Source organism: Hemitrygon akajei, chromosome 4 (genome assembly GCF_048418815.1).
Source record: "Hemitrygon akajei chromosome 4, sHemAka1.3, whole genome shotgun sequence".
NCBI lineage: Eukaryota > Metazoa > Chordata > Chondrichthyes > Myliobatiformes > Dasyatidae > Hemitrygon > Hemitrygon akajei.
The window spans coordinates 63,224,645-63,245,210 of NC_133127.1; the positions used below are offsets into that span (position 1 = coordinate 63,224,645).

At 42.3% G+C, this 20,566-nt stretch overlaps 1 protein-coding gene across 3 annotated transcripts in view; it reads left to right on the forward strand.

The window, feature by feature from the left end:
- The window catches only part of LOC140726386 (cystine/glutamate transporter-like), a 167,902-nt gene that overhangs the window by 24,253 nt on the left and 123,083 nt on the right, over positions 1 to 20,566 (forward strand). For all 3 annotated transcript variants that reach the window (XM_073042690.1, XM_073042691.1, XM_073042692.1), the window contains 2 exons: positions 5,478 to 5,604; positions 19,303 to 19,418. In XM_073042690.1, the coding sequence (XP_072898791.1) occupies positions 5,478 to 5,604; positions 19,303 to 19,418 (243 nt within the window). The remainder of the gene's footprint in view (positions 1 to 5,477; positions 5,605 to 19,302; positions 19,419 to 20,566) is intronic.

The following is a 20,566-nucleotide window of genomic DNA, read 5'->3' on the forward strand; positions in this document are numbered from 1 at the left end:
ACAGTGTTGAGATTAAGAGTTTCAAATTCCTATGTATGAATATCAGCAATAGCCTGTCCTAGTCTAACAAAATTGGATATCGTGGCCAGAAAAGCTCATCAGTGCCTTTACTTCCTCAGGAGGCTGAAGAAGTTTGGCACGTCCCATTTGACGCTGACCAATTTTTATTGATGCACCATAGAAAGCATCCTGCCTGGATGCATTGTGGTTTGGTAAGGCAACTGCTCTGCCTATGACCGCAAGAAACTGCAGAGATTGTAGACATAGCTCGGCTCATTACAGAAACCAGAGTCCTTTCCATAGATTCTCTCCTCACTTCTCCTTGTTCAAACAGCCAATATTTCCAAAGACTTTACCCACCCAGACCTTCTCCCTCTCATTGGGCAAAAGTTTCAAAAGCATGGAAGCACATTCCAACAGGCTCAAGGACTGCTTATATTCTGCTATAAAACTATCGAGGAGTTCCTTGGTTTGATATGATGGTTCTTGACCTCATAATCTACGTTGAAATGAGTTTGGACCTTATTCTCTACCAGAACCAGACATTCTCTGTAACCTGTGATACCTTATTCTACACTCAGATATAGTTTTACATTGTATTGCTTCAAAGTTCAAAGTAAATTTATTAATAAAGTATATATATGTCACCATATACAATCTTGAGATACATTTTCTTGTGGGCTTTCACAGCAAGTACAACAAAACAAAAATAATAATAACTATAATAAATAAGTAAACAATAAATATGAAAAACATGACATGGAGTACTTGAAAGCGAGCCCATAGGTTGTGGGAACAGTTCAGTAATGGTGTGAGTGAAGTGAAGTTATCCCTTCTGGTTCAAGAGCCTGATGGTTGAGGGGTAATAATTGTTCCTTGATCTGGTGCTATGGGTCCTGAGGCTCCTGTACCTCATTTCTGATGGCAGCAGCAAGAAAAGAGCATGGTGGGTGTCTCTGATAATGCATTCTACTGTCCTCTGACAACATTCCATGTGGATGTGTTCAGTGGTGGGGAGGGCTATACCCATGATGGACCTGTTATTTTTTGTAGGCTTATCTGATCAAGGACATTGGTGTTTCCATACCAGGTCATGATGCAACCAGTCAATATACCCTCCACTACACATCTATAGATTTAGGGCACATCCCAAACATTCACAAACTTCTAAGCAAGTATAAGAGCTGCTGTTCTTCCTTTTTAATGGCATTTATACGCTGGATCCAGGACAGATCCTTTGAACTGATGACACTGAGGAATTTAAAATGACTGACCTTCTCTGCCTCTGATCCTCTGATGAGGACTGGCTCATGGACCCCTGGTTTCCTCCTCCTAAAGTTAGTAACCAGGATCTTGGACTTTCTGAGAAGTTGTGGTTGTGACACCGCTCATCCAGATTTTTGATTTCCCTCCTTTTTGCTGATTTATCACTGCCTTTGATTTGGCCAACGGCAGTGGTGCCATCAGCAAATTTAAATATGGCAATGGAGCCATATTTGGAGTCATAAGTGTAAAGAGAGCAGAGCAGAGGTGGTGATGGCGATTCCTGCACCTGTGCTGATGGCGATTGTGCAGGAAATGTTGTTGCTAATCTGAAATAACTGGAGTCTGCAAGTGAGGAAATCAAGGATCTAGTTGCAAAAGGAGATATTGAAGCTGAGGTCTTGGAGCTTATTGATATCGATCAGCACTGTTGTAAAGAATTGTTCTATATGAATGGCAGGCAAGACAGGTTTATCAGTATACCTTAGTACATGTGACAATAATGAAACAAATTACCAATTAATCAATTTAATTCATTACCAATAAATCCTCTGAAAATTCAAGGGAATGAAACTGCTGTTTTATATAAAATATGATACATCCCTTCCACAAATGTTTAAGGGGAACATGAGGGGAAACATGAGTGTGGGACGAGCTGCCAGCACAAGTGGTGGATGCGACTTTGATTTCAACATTCAGGAGAAATTTGACCAGGTACACAGATAGGAGGAATATGGAGGGTTATGATCCAGGTGCAGGTTGATGGGACTAGGCAGTCCAAATGCTTTGGCACAGACTAGATGGGCTGAAGGGCCTGTTTCTGTGCTGTAGTTTTCTATGAGTCTGTGGCCCTAACATTACAACGTTCATTTCTGTAGGCAACTGATTCCTCATGTCCGTCAGATGACATTGAAAATAAAATTTAAGACATGATTTTGCTTTTGCCTTGAAACTTTTAAAAATGTGCAATGCAAATACTGTATTGTAAATTTTAAGTCTGTAAATACAGTCCTGATGTTTTCTGGATGACTTCGGAAAGAATTTGAATGAATTTTGAATTGCAAATTTTGGGGCAAACAAGGGCAAAAGGGACTTGCGTAGCTGAGTTTCGTGGTCAGCGTGGATGTTTTGGGCCAAATAGCCTGTTTCCATGCAGTATTGTTCTATGACTCTATTGCTCTACTAGTGGCAAATAGAGGATTATATTTCCTTGTAGAAACATGTACAATGCTCACATTCAACATAGTGGGAGGATATTAAATTTCCTTGAAAAATGCCTGGATCATAATACTTTCACAGAGCTGAAACATTATATCAAATAATCCAGTGCGATGAATTTTATAAATCAGTAATAATCCTGTGTATCTTAAAGCAATGAATAAATTAGCACCCTTTCAGAGAAAGTAGAAATGAAATCATGATAAAGCTGGTCAAGTGTGGAAGAGTTGATCGTTGCTGATATAGGAGACCATTAGATTCTTTGGGTTCGTACTGCTGTCAGCTGGAAAGCCTCATCAGCCCCATAGACAAATGAAAGGCTGCAGATACTAGAACTCCAAAGCAACACGTGCTAACTACTGGAGGCACACAGCAGGTCAGGCAGCATCAATGGAAATGAATAAACAGTCAACATTTCAGGCCGAGACCCTTCTTCAGGACTGAAGAGGAAGGGGGAAGGCGCCAGAATAAAAAGGTGGAGGGAGAGGAGGTGAAAGGTGAAGACAGGTGGGTGGGAAGGTAAAGGGTGGAGAAGAAGGAATCTGATAGGAGAGGAGAGTCGACCACAGAAGAAAGGGAAGGAGCAGGGAACCCAAAGGAAAGTGATAGGCAGGTAAGGAGCTAGTGTGGGAAACAGAGAAAGCGGGAAGGAGAGGGAAATATTTTTATCCAGAAGGAGAAATCAATATACATGCCATTAGGTTGGAGGCTACTCAGATGGAATATAAGGTGTAACTCCTCCACACTGATGGTGGCCTCATCTTGGCACAAGAGGACCTACATATCAAAGTGGGAATGAGAATCAGAATTGAGTTATTTGGGCACAGTGAAGTTCCACTTTTGGTGGATGGAGTGGAGGTGCTCGACGAAGCAGTTCCCGCAATTTATGACAGTTCTCTCCAATGTAGAGGAGACCACATCGACACAAGAGAAAATCTCCAGCAAAGTCACAGGTGAAGTGTTGCCTCATCTGGAAGGAAACTTTGGGACCCTGAATGAAGGTGAAGACCGCTTGCAGGGATAAGTGCCAGGAAGGAGATTAGTGATGAGGGACAAATGGACAAAGAAATCCAGAAGGAAGTGATCCCTGAGGGAAGGTGGAGGGGGCAGGGGGGTGGTTTGGTAAATATATGTTTCGTGGTAGGATCCCTTTGGAGCTGGTGGAAGTTGCAGAGGATGATTTGTGATTTATGGAGACTTATAGGATGATAGATAAGGACAAGAAGAATTCTATCATTGTTAAGGTGTGGGAAGATGAGGTGAGTGTGAATGTTTGGGAAATGGAGGAGATGCAGGTGAGGGCAGCATCAATAGTGGAGGAAAGGAAACTCAGTTCTTTGAAGAAGGAGGCATCTCTGGAAAGGAAAGCTACATTCTGGGAATAGTTGCGGCATAGGTGAAGGAACTGAGGAAAGGGAATAGCATTTTGACAGAAGATAGGCTAGGACGAGGTAGAGTTATGATAACTGTAAGAATCAGTAGGCCTATAAATTATGTCAAATGGCAGTTTGTCTCCAGAGACAAAAACAGAGAGATTGAGAAAGGAGAGGGAGGTATAGAAATGTACCATGTGAATTTAAGGGCAGGGGTGGAAGTTGAAGGCGAAGTTGATGAAATTGACAAGCTCAACATGGGTGCATGAAGCAGCACCAAATCGACAATATTGCAGAGAGAGACCAAGGAAGGCTTTGAACATGGACTGTCCTGCATAGTCAAAAAAGAGGCAGGCATAGCTGGGGCCCATGCGGGTGCCCATGGCTAACCCTCAAGTCCGGAGAAAGTGGGAGGAGCCAAAGGAAAAATTGTTGAGGGTGAAGACCAGCTCTGCCAGATAGAGCAGGGTGGTGGTGGAGGGAAATTGGTTGGTTCTTCTGTTAAAAAAAAGAAACAGAACTTCGAGGCCACCTTGATGGAGGATAGAATTGTATAGGGACTGAATATCCATGGTTAAAATGCGACGGTCAGGGCCAGGAAGTTGGAAGTTACTGAGGAGATAAAGAGCACGAGAAGCGTTGCTGATGTGAGTGAGAAAGGACTGAACCAAGGGAATGGAATCAAGGTATGAGAGCACGAGTTCAGTGGGACAGAAGCAGGCCGAGACAATAGGCCTACCCAGATTGTCAGGTTTGTTGGTCTTGGGTAGGAGGTTGAAGCGAGCGGTTCAGGGTAAGGGAACTATGAATTTGGTGATTTTTCCTCTTATTTCCCAGAAGTGCCTGCAGGTTATTCGTTTCATGCCTATCAAATTTCCCTTGAGCCTTTTCCAAATACTTTAATTAAGGGGTGATTTACATTAACCAATGAACCTATCAGCATGTCTGAGGTCTGATGAAGGAACATCCAAAGGCAGCCATAAGGAGAATGTGCAAACTCCACAGAGATAGGAATGAATCCAGGTCCCAGAGCTGAGGGGTAACACTGTTACTGGAATAAGCCTTGCCCCCATTCCAACATCAAATATGACCTTATCTCGCTTCAAAGTCAAAATAAATTTCATATCAAAGTGTGTATATGTCACCATATACACCTTGAGATTAATTTTCTTGCAGACATTTACAGGAAAATAAAGAAATACAACAGTATTAATGAAAAGTACACAAAAACAAAGACTGACAAACAACCAATGTGTAAAAGAAGACAAATTGTGCAAATAAAAAGATAAATAAACAATAGTCAGAACATAAATTATTAGGTCTGTAGGTTTTGGGATCAGTTCGGAGTTGAAGTGAGTGATGTTATCCATGCTGGTTCAGGAGTCTGATGGTTGTAGGGTAATAACTGATCCTGAACATCGTGGTGTGGGACTGAAGGCTCTACTTCCTCCTGCACTTCCAAGCATGATTACCTTCATTGGAAAGTAGTTATAAGATCATATTGTCTTTGTAGCAAAGTACCAGATACGAGAAATTACTTTTTATTAATCTATATGGTACTAAGTATGACTCTGCAAAACCACTCAGTTGTTTTTCATCCCTCTGCTCTCTTTCTGTTGTCAGGAGCACTCTCATATGCCGAACTTGGGACAAGTATAAATAAATCAGGTGCCCATTACGTATACATTCTGGAAGCGTTTGGTCCACTGCCTGCTTTTGTTAGAGTCTGGGTGGAACTGATCGTCATACGGTGAGTAACTTTACAAAGTCATTTTGCCTACAGTCAGGGGAGTTCTCATCTGTTGTTATTACAGACAAAATGGGGAGCTCAGGAGATAAGGCAGCATCTATGGAAATGAATAAACAGTCGACATTTCAGGCCAAGACCCCAAATCAGGACCGGAAAGGAAGGGGGAAGATGTCAGAATAAGAAGGTGAGGTAGGGAAAGAAGAACAAACTAGAAGGTGACAGGTGAAACCCGATGGGTGGGGGAGGGGGGTGATGGAAGGTGAGAGGTGGGAAAGGTAAAGGGCTGAACGAATCTGATAAGAGAAGAGAGTGGGCCGTGGGAGAAGGGGAAGGAAGAGGGAGAGGTGATAGGCAGGTGAGGATTAAAGGTAAGAGGCCAGAGTGGAGAATTGAAGAAGGGGGGGATATTACCAGAAATCGATGTTCGTGCCATTACATTTGAGGCTACTTAGTCAGAATATGATTTGGTCCAATAGAACTTGATTATACCTCTTCCCACCCTGTGTCCAGCAAAAATGCTATTCTCTTTTTCAGTTCCTTCATCTCCAATGCATCTGCTCCCAAAATAAGGCTTTCCTTTTTAGGATATCAAAGATATCTGTGTCTCCTCCTCTGCCATAATAAAGTCACTCTCAGGTTGGAGGAGCAACACCTTATATTCTATTTAGGTAACTTCCAACCCAACGGCATGAATACTGATTTCTCTAACTTCTGGTAATATTTTTCCCTTTCCCCTCCCCTCTTCTTCAATTCCCCATGCTAGTCTTTTACCTCTTCTCCTCACGTGTCTATCATCTCCCCCTGCTGCCCCTCCTCCTTTTGTTTCTCCCATGGTCCATTCTCCTCTTCTATCAGATTACTTCTTCTCTAGCCCTTTATCTTTCCCACCGATTCCCTCCCAGTTTATCACATCATCCTCCTTCCCTCACCAACCTGGCTTCCTCTGTCACCTTCTAGCTTCTCCTTCCCTTTACCCACCTTATTATTCTGGCACCTTCCCCGTCCTTTCCAGCCCTGATGAAGTGTCTCGGCCCAGAACGTCAACTGTTTATTTATTTCACTAGCTGCCTGACCGGCTGAGTTCTTCAAGCATTTTTTGTGTGTTGCTCTGGATTTCCAGCATCTGAGGAATCTCCTATGTGTCACAAGCTTTGTTGTAGCCTGTGTTTTTTCATGAGGAAAAAGAACAATGATTGGAAACCTAAACCCAAGAAAAAGAAGCAGATTTCAAGAATCCATGACCATTTCAGTAACAGACCCCTTATTTTCAAAGAAAGGCCGCAACTATATGAAGAATGGCATTTTGATTGGCTGTATCACTATATGAAATGAACAGGATACTACACAGGATCAAAGTAAACTGTAGGGAGTGGCAAAGTAAGTCAGCTGCATTATAGGTACTAGGCTCCGTAGTATCCACAGTGTCTTCAAGGAGTGGTGCATCAGAAAGGCAGTGTCCATTATTAAGGATCCTCACCACCCAGGACATGTCTTCTTCTCACTGGTACCATCAGGAAGGAAGTATAGAAGCCCAAAGGCACACACTCAGCAATTCAGGAACAGCTTCTTCCCCTCTGCTATCCGATTTCCAATTTCCAAATGGACATTCAACATAGGAACAGTACATCACTATTTTAATTTCTGTTTTTCCACTAGTTACTTTAACATTTAATACACACGCACACACACATACACACACTTATTCAGTCTATCATGTATTTCATTGTACTGCTGCCGCAAAGTTAACAAATTTCATGACATGTGCCGGTGATGATAAACCTGATTCTAATTTTCAACATTCTGCTCGGCTTGCTGAATGTGTGGTTATGTATAAATCTGTTTTTGCACATTTCTCGTTATGACAGTAAGAAATTATATGGTACTTTTACACAATATTAAATATGCACCTTGGCTTTGATGTTTGACATGATTGTCTGAGCTTCTTGCTGCTGACAGACTGGCATTTGAATTTCAAGTCCTTTCATGTTATAACACTGCACATTTAAAGCTTAAACGAGTACAGTAGTCTTTCAGCCACACTTTCAAACTGTTTTGGTTGTCATGCTGGAACATTAACCCTCTCTCATCTGTTGCACATCCAGGAGATGCCCTGTTTCTTCATGTGCAGACGTTCAGGATTAAGGATAGCAACTGGATCACTGCAATATACAGTAAATCTCAAAATATATCAAAGTTCAAACATTCTAAGTGCAACATAAACTTATTATCAACGTACATATATGTCACCACATACAATCCTGAAATTCATTTTCTTCCCGCCATACTCAATAAATCAAGCAACACAAAGGAATCAATTGGACAAACAGCTAATGTGCAAAAGACACATTAGTGCAAATATAAAAGATAAATAATACTAAATAAATAAGCAATAAATATTGAGAATATGAGATGAAGAGACCTTGAAAGTGAGTCCATAGTTTGTGGAAACGGTTCAGTGATGGCGTGAGCGAAGTTGACTGAAGTTATCCCCTCTGGTTCAAGAGTCTGATGGCTGAGGGGTGATAACTATTCCTAAACATAGGAACGTGGGTCATGTGGATCCTGTACCTTCTTCCTGATGGCAGCAGTGAGATGAGAGTATGCACAGGGTGGTGGGGATCCTTGATGTGCTCAACCCAGTATAGATCCTCTGAGATGATAACACTGAGTTCCTGACCTCTCCCACTTCTGATCCCCTGATGTGGACTGGCTCGCATGCCTCTGGTTTCCTCCTCCTGAACTCAATAATCAGCTGCTTGGTCCGGCTGACATTGAGTGAGAGGTTCTTGTTGTGGCACCACTCAGCCAGATCTTCAGTCGCCCTCCTATATGCTGATTTGTCACTGCCTTTGATTTGGCCAACGACAGCAGTGTCATCAGCAAACCTAAATATAGCATTGTAGCTATGCTTAGCCTCATAGTCATAAGTATAAAGTGAGTAGAGAAGGGAACTAAGCACACAACCTTATGATGTACCTGTGCTGATAGGATTGTGGAGATGTTGTTGCTAATCCAAACTGACTGGGGTCTGAAGGGAGGAAATCAAGGGTACATTTGCGCAAGAGGTATTGAGGCCTAGGTCTTGAAGCTCTTTGATTAGCTTTGAAGGGATAATAATATTGTATACTGAACTGTAGTTGATAAAGAGCATCTTGATGCATGTATCTTTGCTGTTCAGATGTTCCAGGGTTGAGCGAAAGGCCAATGAAATGACATGGGCTCTGGACCTTTTGTGCCAGTGTTCAAATTGGAGTGGATTCAAGTTTCTTCTCAGGCAGGAGTTGATATGTTTCATCACCAAACTCTCAAAGCATTTCATCACAGTGGATGTAAGTGTTACTGGATGATAGTCATTGAGGTATGTTACCATGCTTTTCTTAGTCACTGGTATAATTGAAGCCTGTTTGAAGTATGTGGGTACCTCAGGCGGCCAATGTGAAAGGTTAAAGATATCGGTGAATACTCCTGCCAGTTGAACAGCACAAGTCTTTTGTACTCAGCCAGGTACTCTGTATGGGCTGAAAGCTTTCCGTGAGTTCATCCTCCTGAAGGATGCTCTCACTCCAGCCTCAGGGACTGAAATCAAAGGATCATTGGGGGCTGTGGGAGTCCATAAAGATTCCTCCATGCTTCAATGGTCAAAGTGAGTGTCGAAGGTATTGAGCTCATCTGGGAACGAAGCCTTGTTGTCATCTATGTCGTTTAGTTTCACTTTGTAAGAAAGAGTAGCATTCAAGCTCTGCTACAGCTGTTGAGCAATTAAGTTTGATCTGGAAGTACTTTTTCACATGTGAGGTGGCTTTCCAGAGATTGTTTCTGGAGTCTTTAGACCATAAGACGTAAGACATAGCAGCAAAATTAGGCCATCTGTAGAGTTGCATGAACCTAAAAAAGTATTTCTAAAGACCTGAGTGTTCATCACTCCACAGTAAGAGAAATTGTCTACAAATGGAGGAAACTCAGTACTGTTGCTACACTCCCTAGGAGTGCACATCCTGCAAAGATCACACCAGGAGCATTTGTAATGCTGAAGGTGGTGAAAACGAACCCAAGGGTAACAGCAAAAGACCTGCAGAGATCTCTAGAACTTGGTAAAGCCACTGGTCATGTGTTCACTATAAAAAAAACATAGATCAAGAATGGTTTCATGGAAGGACACCATGGAGGAAACCACTGCTCTCCAAAAAAAAAATCAAGTTTGCAAAGGACCACCTGGATGTTCTGCAGTGCTTCTGGAACAAATTTCTGTGGACAGATGAGACAGAAGCTGAACTTTTTGGCAGAAATTAACGTTGCCATGTTTGGAAGAAATAGGGCACTGTACACTAACACCAAAACCACATTCTAACTGTGAAGCATGATGGAAGGAGGATCATTGTTTGAGGCTGCTTTGCTGTCTCAGGACCTGGACAACTTGGAATGGTTGAAAGGACAATGAATACAAAATTGTAGTAAGACGTTTACAGGAGAATGTCAGGGTAGATGCCCATCACCTGAAGCTTAATACAAGTTGGATGATAAAACAAGACAGTGATCTGAAAGACAAGAGTAAATCAAGAACAGAATAGTTTTAAAAGAAGAAAATTCATGTTTTCGAATGACTGTGTCAATGTCCTGACCTTAATCCTATAGAAATGTTGTGAAAAGACTTGAAGCAAACAGTTCATGCAAGGAAGCCTACCAACATCCCAAAGTTAAAGCAGTTTTGTAAGGAGGACTGGCCTAAAATTCCTCTAAGCCAATATGCAGAACTGATCAACAGTTACTAGAAATGTTTGGTTGAAGTTATTGTTGTACAAGAGGGTGACACCAGTTATTGAAAGCAAAGTTTCACATACTTTTCCCCACAAATACATGTAGTATTGGATCATTTTTCTCAATAAATAACTGAACAAGTATTATGCCTCTTGTGTTACATATTCAGTTGGTTCTCTTCATCTAATTTTAGGATTTACATGAAGATCTAAACACATTTTAGTTCATATTTATGCAGAAATGGAGAAAATTCTTCAGGGTTCAAAACGTTCTAACAGCATTGTATGCCTGTAGAGCTGGAACCAAATTTACAGCTTGTAGGATAGTGTAGCTCTCGTCTATTGTGTTGCTGTTTAGTGTGCCCTTGCTCCAGTTTAGCCAAGCTGTTCATTTTCAAAGCAACAAGCATTTAATTACCAAACATTAGCTCAAATTTTGCTCAAGTTAATATAAGAATAAGCTGAATGCAGGGATTTTTGACCAATCACTGGTATGGAAATAGCAAATGTAAAGTTATATCATTAATTCCAAGTATTATTCACATAAAGTATCACACTCAATTACATAAATGGCAAATATGGTTTATTTAGTGTTACCTGCCTCAATGATACTGGAGAGTAGTCAGAGACAAGAATAAATAACCTACAACGTAGAAAACAACATTTCTTATGGAGGATATGTCTACAGGGAGCTTCTTGAAGCACCTACAGGACCAGAAATAATTTCTGGTAATTAGACTAAAATGTAGAGAGGATTGTCATTTGCTGCAGTCCTTAAAATGATACTAACCAGTATTCTACATGTTATATTACCTGACTCCCAAACTTATTCTCTTCTAATTATACTGTTAATCCAAAATATTACTTTGGGAACTATTAGCATTCTATTAAATGACAATTGTGACCCATTTAATGTTACCTGTGGTAATGTTACAGGATGGTTGTCAAAGACAGATCAGAGATACTTTATCAAGGAAATTACAGTGTTCAAAACAGCATTTCAGTGACATCAGTTCAAATTAAACACTTTTTAACAAAATCAATATTAAAGTTAGTCTGATTAACAGTAACCATGCAGTTGCTGAATAGTTGTAAGCCATATCGAGTTCATTAACATCCATCAATAAAGAGCATTGGCCATCCTGATACGGCCAGCTGATTTGTGACTCCAGACTCATCAACTGGTTATATTTCCAAAGACATTCTGTAAACAAATAACCTTTCCTTAAAGTGCAAACTTCATGGACAAATGAAAGTTGTCAACGAGGGCAACGAGGAGCAGCAGAAGGGTACCAGCCTCCAAAATGTCGCATATGACATACATTCTGTATATAGACAAAAGGGTTAGTTTCTTTCCGTTTGAACTACTTTTACCTTAGTATGGACAGAGCTGACTGGCCCACAACAAAGGAGAGCCACTTCCCTCAGTATGTTGAAATGGCATTTTCTCTGGAAAATAAGACTGTCAGGTCAGGTGGTAGGAAATGTCATGGGACATGTGGTAAAAGACCAGCAGGCCATCATGTATTACCAGTGGATGTCAACATCACTATCACTCCAAACTGAGTCCAAACAGGGACACAAGCTGTCCCAACAATTATCTGAAAAAGATATGAGGTTATGGGTGTATTGTTGGTAGAATCTCAGATGGAGACGAGAGGGTGTACAGGAGCGATACCAACTAGTGGATTGGTGCTGCAGTGACAACCTTGCCATCAATGTCAGTAAGATGAAAAAGCTAATTGTGGACTTCCGAAAGAGTAAGACTGAAGGAACGTATACCAATCCTCACAGAGGAATCAGAAGTGGAGAGAGAGAGAGCAGCTTCAAGTTCTTGGGTGTCAAGATCTCTGAGGACCCAAGTTGTTCCCAACATACCAATGCAGCTACAAACAAGGCAAAACAGTGAATATACTTCATTAGGAGTTTGAAGGGATTTGGTATGTCAACAAATACACTCAAAAATTTCTATAGATGCACCATGGAATGCATTGTGACAGGGTGCATCTCTGTCTGGAATGGGGGGGGGGGGGGGTCCTACTGCACAGGACCAAAAGAAGCTGCAGAGAATCATAAATTTAATTGGCTCCTTCTTGGGTACTAGCCTACAAAATGCCCAGGACATCTTCATGGAGCGGTGTCTCAGAAAGGCAGCATCCATTATTAAGGACCACCAGGGCATGCCCTTTTCTCATTTTTACCATCAGGTAGGAGGTTCAGAAGCCTGTATGCACACATTCAGCGATTCAGAACAGCTTCTTCCCCTCTGCCATCCGATTTCTAAATGGACATTGAACCCGTGAACATTACTTCAATTTTTTAATATATAGTATTTCTATCTTTGCACAATTTTTAATCTATACAATATACATATACTGTAATTAATTTACTTATTTTTTTAATGATTCTTTTTTTCAATATTATGTATTGCATTGAACTGCTGCTGCTAAGTTAATGAATTTCACGACACATGCCGGTGATAATAAACCTGATTCTGGTTCTGATTCTGTTGTGCGCAAAATCATTAGGAGCATTGAAAGGATTTTCGTAACAAAATTCAGCAACTTTAAATTCCTGTACCTGCCCAATACTGCTAGGTTTGTGATGCATGCATGCAATTAACAGAGTACAATGAACAAGATGTTTGTGTTTCATTATGTTCCTTTCAGTCCATGTAATTAGAATAAAAATGTCTATATCTATTACAAATTGGTGACAAATGTGTACAGAGCAGATATCACATGGGGACAAACCCTTGTGCTAAGCAGGTAAATGGATCTGTTAGTCAGCAGGATTGGTAACTAGAAAACTGAAGGCACAAGTAATGTTTTGCATAGAGTGAAGAATGCCAAATAAATTTAGAACAAGATGGAGAAGTATGAGTCAAGATACTGCTGAAGGGAATTTGGGAAAGTGTAGGCAGTTCTTTGAAAGAATAACAAAACAGAACAAATAGAATGCAGTCATCAAAACAATGTGGAGATTGTGCATGAGTAATGTATGTGTGTGTATAAGTAACAGTGAACCATCACGAACTCAGTCCCATTCCCTATCACAAGCTCAGTCTCATTCCCTAACACAAGTTCAGTCCCATTCCCGCAACACAATCAGTCCCATTCCCCATTACACACTAATTCCTATTCCCCGTCACACTCAGTCCCCATTCCCCGTCACAAACTCATCCCCATTCCCCGTCACACTCACATCCCCATTCCCTGTCACACACTCATCCCCATTCCCCATCACACACTAATTCCTATTCCCCGTCACACTCAGTCCCCATTCCCCGTCACACACTCATCTCCATTCCCCATCACACTCACATCACCATTCCCCATCACACACTCAGTCCCATTCCTCATCACACACTCATCCCCATTGCCCGTCACACACTCACATCCCCATTCCCCATCACACACTCATCCCCATTCCCCATCACACTCACATCCCCATTCCCCGTCACACACTCATCCCCATTCCCCATCACACACTCATCCCCATTCCCCGTCACACACTCATCCCCATTCCCTGTCACACACTCAGTCCCATTCCTCGTCACACACTCATCCCCATTCCCCATCACAAACTCATCCCCATTCCTCGTCACACACAGTCCCATTACCCATCACACACTCTGTTCCCATTCCCCATCACACACTCAACCCATTTCCCATCACACACTCATCCCCATTTCCCATCACACTCACATCCCCATTCCCCATCACACACTCATCCCCATTCCCCGTCACACTCACATCACCATTCCCCATCACACACTCATCCCCATTCCCCGTCACACTCACATCACCATTCCCCATCACACACTCAGTCCCATTCCTCGTCACACACTCATCCCCATTGCCCGTCACACACTCACATCCCCATTCCCCATCACACACTCATCCCCATTCCCTGTCACACACTCATCCACATTCCCCGTCACACACTCGTCCCCATTCCCTGTCACACACTCATCCCTATTCCCCATCACACACTAATCCCTATTCCCCGTCACACTCACATCCCCATTCCCCATCACACTCACATCCCCATTCCCCATCACACTCACATCCCCATTCCCCGTCACACACTCATCCCCATTCCCCGTCACACACTCAGTCCCATTCCCCATCACACACTCATCCCCATTCCCTGTCACACACTCATCCCCATTGCCCATCACACACTCACATCCCCATTCCCCATCACAAACTCATCCCCATTCCTCGTCACACACAGTCCCATTACCCATCACACACTCTGTTCCCATTCCCCATCACACACTCATCCCCATTTCCCATCACACACTAATCCCCATTTCCCATCACACACTAATCCCCATTGCCCGTCACACACTCATCCCCATTTCCTGTCACACACTCGTCCCCATTTCCCGTCACACACTCGTCCCCATTTCCCATCACACACTCATCCCCATTTCCCATCACACTCACGTCCCCATTCCCCATCACACACTGTCCCATTCCCCATCACACACTCATCCCCATTCCCCATCACACACTAATCCCTATTCCCCGTCACACTCACATCCCCATTCCCCGTCACACACTCATCCCCATTTCCCATCACACACTTAGTCCCCATTCCCCGTCACACACTCATCCCCATTCCCCATCACATACTCATCCCCATTGCCCGTCACACACTCATCCCCATTTCCCGTCACACACTCGTCCCCATTCCCCGTCACACACTCATCCCCATTCCCCGTCACACACTCATCCCCATTCCCCATCACACACTCATCCCCATTTCCCATCACACACTCATCCCCATTCCCCGTCACACACTCATCCCCATTCCCCGTCACACACTCAGTCCCATTCCTCATCACACACTCATCCCCATTTCCCGTCACACACTCAGTCCCATTCCCTGTCACACACTCATCCCCATTCCCCATCACACACTGTCCCCATTTCCCATCACACACTTAGTCCCCATTTCCCATCACACAGTCAGTCCCCATTCCCCGTCACACACTCATCCCCATTCCCCATCACATACTCATCCCCATTGCCCGTCACACACTCATCCCCATTTCCCGTCACACACTCGTCCCCATTCCCCGTCACACACTCATCCCCATTCCCCGTCACACACTCATCCCCATTCCCCATCACACACTCATCCCCATTTCCCATCACACACTCATCCCCATTCCCCGTCACACACTCATCCCCATTCCCCGTCACACACTCAGTCCCATTCCTCATCACACACTCATCCCCATTTCCCGTCACACACTCAGTCCCATTCCCTGTCACACACTCATCCCCATTCCCCATCACACACTGTCCCCATTTCCTGTCACACATTCATCCCCATTCCCCATCACACACTCATCCCCGTTCCCCATCACACACTCATCCCCATTCCCCGTCACACACTCAGTCCCCATTCCCCATCACACACTGTCCCCATTTCCTGTCACACACTCATCCCCATTTCCCATCACACACTCATCCCCATTCCCCATCACACACTCATCCCCATTCCCCATCACACACTCATCCCCATTCCCCATCACACACTCAGTCCCCATTCCCCATCACACACTGTCCCCATTTCCTGTCACACACTCATCCCCATTTCCCATCACACACTCATCCCCGTTCCCCATCAAACACTCATCCCCATTCCCCATCACACACTCAGTCCCCATTCCCCATCACACTCTCATCCCCATTTCCCGTCACACACTCATCCCCATTTCCCGTCACACACTCATCCCCATTCCCCATCACACACTGTCTAGACACCCAGCCCCATTGCGTACCATATGCTGCAGCACAACCATTCCCATCCCTCACCAGATGCAATCTGCACAGCTAGCCCTATTCCCCACATGCTGCCCGCAGATCTATCTCATTTCCCACTCTCTCTCCATACACGTAATGCCATTCCCCACTCCATCTTGCTGCATTCCCAATCCCAATCCCCACTTAGGTCTCTCCACACAACTAACCCAATTGCCACTCTACCCTGAGAGCACTCCCGATTACTTTCCTCTCAGTACTGCATCTACATGTTCGGCCTTTTTTTGAGTCACTGCATCAATCTCCATAGCTAAGTAGCTTCTTGGCCTTACTCCGAGAGTCACACCTAGGACAGTTTTCATTGTCTAGAATTGTCTTGCAGTGAATGCCACTGATTCTCGTTATCGGTATATTTCCTGAACATTTGAGGCTCCTCTGGCATCCTGTTAGTTGCAGCTTGCTAAAATGAAAATGATCCATTAATCCCCACTCTTTGTTTCCTTCTCAGTACCATTTTGTTATGTTGCTTCTTTAATGGGCTTCCAGGCTCTGCAGGCATTTGTTCCGGCACAGAGGGAAAATATCTGTTTTTTTCAAAGCCAGTGTCAATCTAGCAGTTGCCAGAGCTTCTTATGATATTGGCAGCACACCTTGCAATTGAACAAGGAACATCTTGGAAATCTGAACAAGTTGTACTCCATTTTGCCAAGCTTATTCAATGGGCACACTTCTGGTCTTAGTGTTAGGACTTGGATATTGATTGCTGGCTGTTGCCCAACTTTGGAATAACATTATTGTACTGAGTTTGACTGGGAATTATGCCAATTTCCTGCTGTGCCATTTGTCTGCTGTGAAACCAATCTTTTTTTAATATATATTTTTATCAGATAAACAAGAAATTAAAAATTAGCAATAAGCTGATTTTTCAGTAATTTTCTGATCTTCTGCAAAATTTTAATTTTCAAACGTTAACCCTCTTAAATAGCTGGTTATAATGTTACATAAAATTGGCTTGTTTACATCACAGTCGATATTGCACAATATAATCAGGTACAGACTTGTGAGTGCTCAGAGACAAGGCAGACATATCAACTTGCACACTTTCTTTTAGAAATCTGAAATTGTATTCAACTTGAAGGAACTGAAAAAGCGGACTGTCTTCTAAAATATTACATGGTTAGAGGAGATCATTTATTCTTTCAAACACCAAGACCTCAATCAATGAGAGTCAAAAATGTCCTCCCTGTCAGACCCTTTTTCTACCCTTCTGGAGTACGTGCTTGGCCAGAATATTTGGAAAGGAATGAAGTATTCTTTGCCATGATTCAGTTGAACAGTTACTCAGGACTGCTGCTAGAAGATTAGCATTTCAGTGCCACATACACATTGGTCTGCCCAGAACCTACTGGCCTTTTCAGTGCAGCTCGACATTTACGACTGCAGATTCCACATTCTGAGCCTAAGAACAACATGCCAAGAGATGCACTAAAACTCAGTGCTGCCCTGGCGTAGGCTCTAGTGGAAAGGTCAGTTTAGGCTCTGGTGGAAACGTCAGTTTAGGCTCTGGTGGAAAGGTCAGTTTAGGCTCTAGTGGAAAGGTCAGTTTAGGATCCTTCCAGCAAGGCACATTGTGAGGGTGGGCACTGTTAAAAAAAAACTCTTTTGGACTTACTGCTGTTGTGAAAGGAAATGTGAATTCATACTGATATAATATAAATGGAAACAAATAAAACAAAGTGCTTTATATCGTAAATGGGTCTTTTGAATGTTCTGTATTTGCTTTTTTTGTAGAAAAGTTACATTTGTTTGTTTGGCAAGAAAACATTTCTGTGTTAGATCCTTCGTGCATAGCTAATTCACACTGCCTCAAGCCAGATCTGGTGGGATCTCCATCATGTTACTCCTTTTGGAGTGTGCACTTGCCAAAGTCTGGAAAGGGATGCAGTAGTTGTTGTCAGAATGTGTCCCAAATAGCTAAACAGCATTTAACTGTTCCCTGGGATAGATAGTAAGACAAGTAACAATTGCTGTAAGATCATCAGCTTATTGAAAGACATACTCTGGTCTGCCTGAAACTTACTGGTCTATCAGTGCAAGGTAATTTCCATGACTGAAGGCTGTAAACCAGCACATTCCAAGGTCCAGGACTATGCACTAGGGGATTATCAATGACCAAAAAGCTGGGTGGGGAGAGGCCATACTTAAAAGCCCTTCTACCATGTCCAATGAGATACTGAAATCTCTACAAAAGTGCTTTGAACTTGTTATTAATATAATGAATGTAAAAGAAGAAATATATTTCAGGCATATGTTATTAATCTTGAAAGTAAATGGAATGATTTGTGTCATAGTACATGAATGGTACTATGTACCATTTATATGAGTGATTTTCAAATTTTCCAGATTAAGAATACCCAGGCAAAATGTTTTCTTACAAATGAAGTGATCATAGAAATTATTATCTCATAATTCTTGAGCTAGCCTTCCTCGTTGGCCTCTTTCCTTTTTAAGTGAGGGATATGAAGGAGCAGGGTGTTTGGTAAGAAAAGCAGATTTAATTGATCCAGAAGAAAAACAATTATTAACCATTGAAAGGGAGATGAACTGTAGAGGCAGAGGGCAAAGATACTTCTGAGAAATTCTAATCTGAAGAACATGAGGCATGGGATGGTCCTTCTATCAGCCACAGTGTTCTCCCTGCGCCACCTCCACTTTTCCAAGGAGGCTAAATCAGACACAAAAGCAATTGCATTTCTAAAAGCACACTCCCATTCGTCAGCATTTTCTCCGGGCTTTCCTGCAGAGATTTAAAAGACAGCTTGATTTATTGTTGCTGGCTCAAGATGAAGATTAAAAAAAAGGTTTAGAGAGCCCTTCATAGGAACGATTGATAAGATGGATATAATCAAGTAGAGTGTGAAATGAACAATCTTTGTGATAAGAATTTGCCAATGGGCCAAGACATTTCTTTGGTTGTTCATCTTTATTTAATTAACTTAACTTAATGTTACCTCATATCTGAAAATGCGCTTTATTTTCATGTAATGTTTTTCCATTCAAAAATGTCTGAACCAACAGCCATGGTGCAAAAAGATCTTTTGATATTTTCATGGCTAAGTTATACTTGAGGAACAAACAATAATATCATATTTCTTTCCATGTAGACCTGCTGCTACTGCTGTTATATCCTTGGCTTTTGGTCAGTACATATTGCAGCCGCTATTTATGCCATGTGGAATTCCAGAAATTTTAATGAAGATCACCACAACCATTGGAATCAGTAAGTTTTCTTGCATTGTCATATCTGAAGCTACCGTATTTTCTATTTAATTCCCCATTACTATCATGTATACAAAATAGATAATTCTACTACATTGTATTGTATTATCGTTGAAAGGTGGTCTCGCAAGAACAAATGTATGTAAATTGACCAAGGGATAATCTCCATCTCCTTAGCTCTTTATATTGGATGGTAACATGTCAGTAGAGACAGAGAAAGGAGTTATGAAATCCTGCTGCATAACTTCCAACTCCCATAATCTTCTGATCATGCTAGGACTGGATAGTACATGTCCTAAATGTACTATAGCTCGCAAATGATGCTGATAAAAGTTTCATTTATCAACTGGCAAAGTAAAAGGAAAAGCATTTTGCTCTTTTCAAATGGTGGTTCTGCAATGCTAATATAATCTACCCACTTGAACAGGGAAATTTGGGGTCAGTCATCTGAGATCAATTGCAAGTCACGTGGACTAGAGTGGAAGAGCAAACTGTTCCTCCTGATGTGCGGCATTATAATTACCTTTAACCAAGGACACCAGAAGAATCTCCTCTACATTGAAATTTGGACAAGTAGTAAAGAGCAATACAAACCAGAGGGCAAAATTTTAGAAGGGTTCAGGAATATAGAAGGAAAGTGGTCAAGCAGATTGAGAAAGTAGTGGAAAAACGTCTGGTGTCGAAATTTATGGTGTTATAAATAAATCCATACAATACGAAATCAAAAAGTTATAATGGAATATTACAACATTTGTTTGACTGTTGCTGAAAAACTGTGTCCAGTGTTGAGCATCTCATCTGAAGAAGGATGCAAAATCCTTTGACAGCTTGCAGAAAAGATTAGCTGGAGCGAAGGGGCTTCAATCATTTTAAATATATTGGAGAGGTTGGTCTTGTTCTCTTCCAGTGTGACAGGATACGGGTTAGAGCTGATTCCATCATGCAAAGCCTGAGCAGTGTGCATAGAAAGAAATTATTCACATTGTCAACAGAGTGTAGGTGACCGGAAAAAGGAATCAGCAGTGATGTGAAGAGTAACACGTTGTCACTCTGGGTGATTATGTTCTGGCTGTAATTCCAGAGAGGACAATTGATGCAGATTGAAAGGGAAATTTGACCAGAGAAGGGGAGAATTTGAGTGGGTGAAAC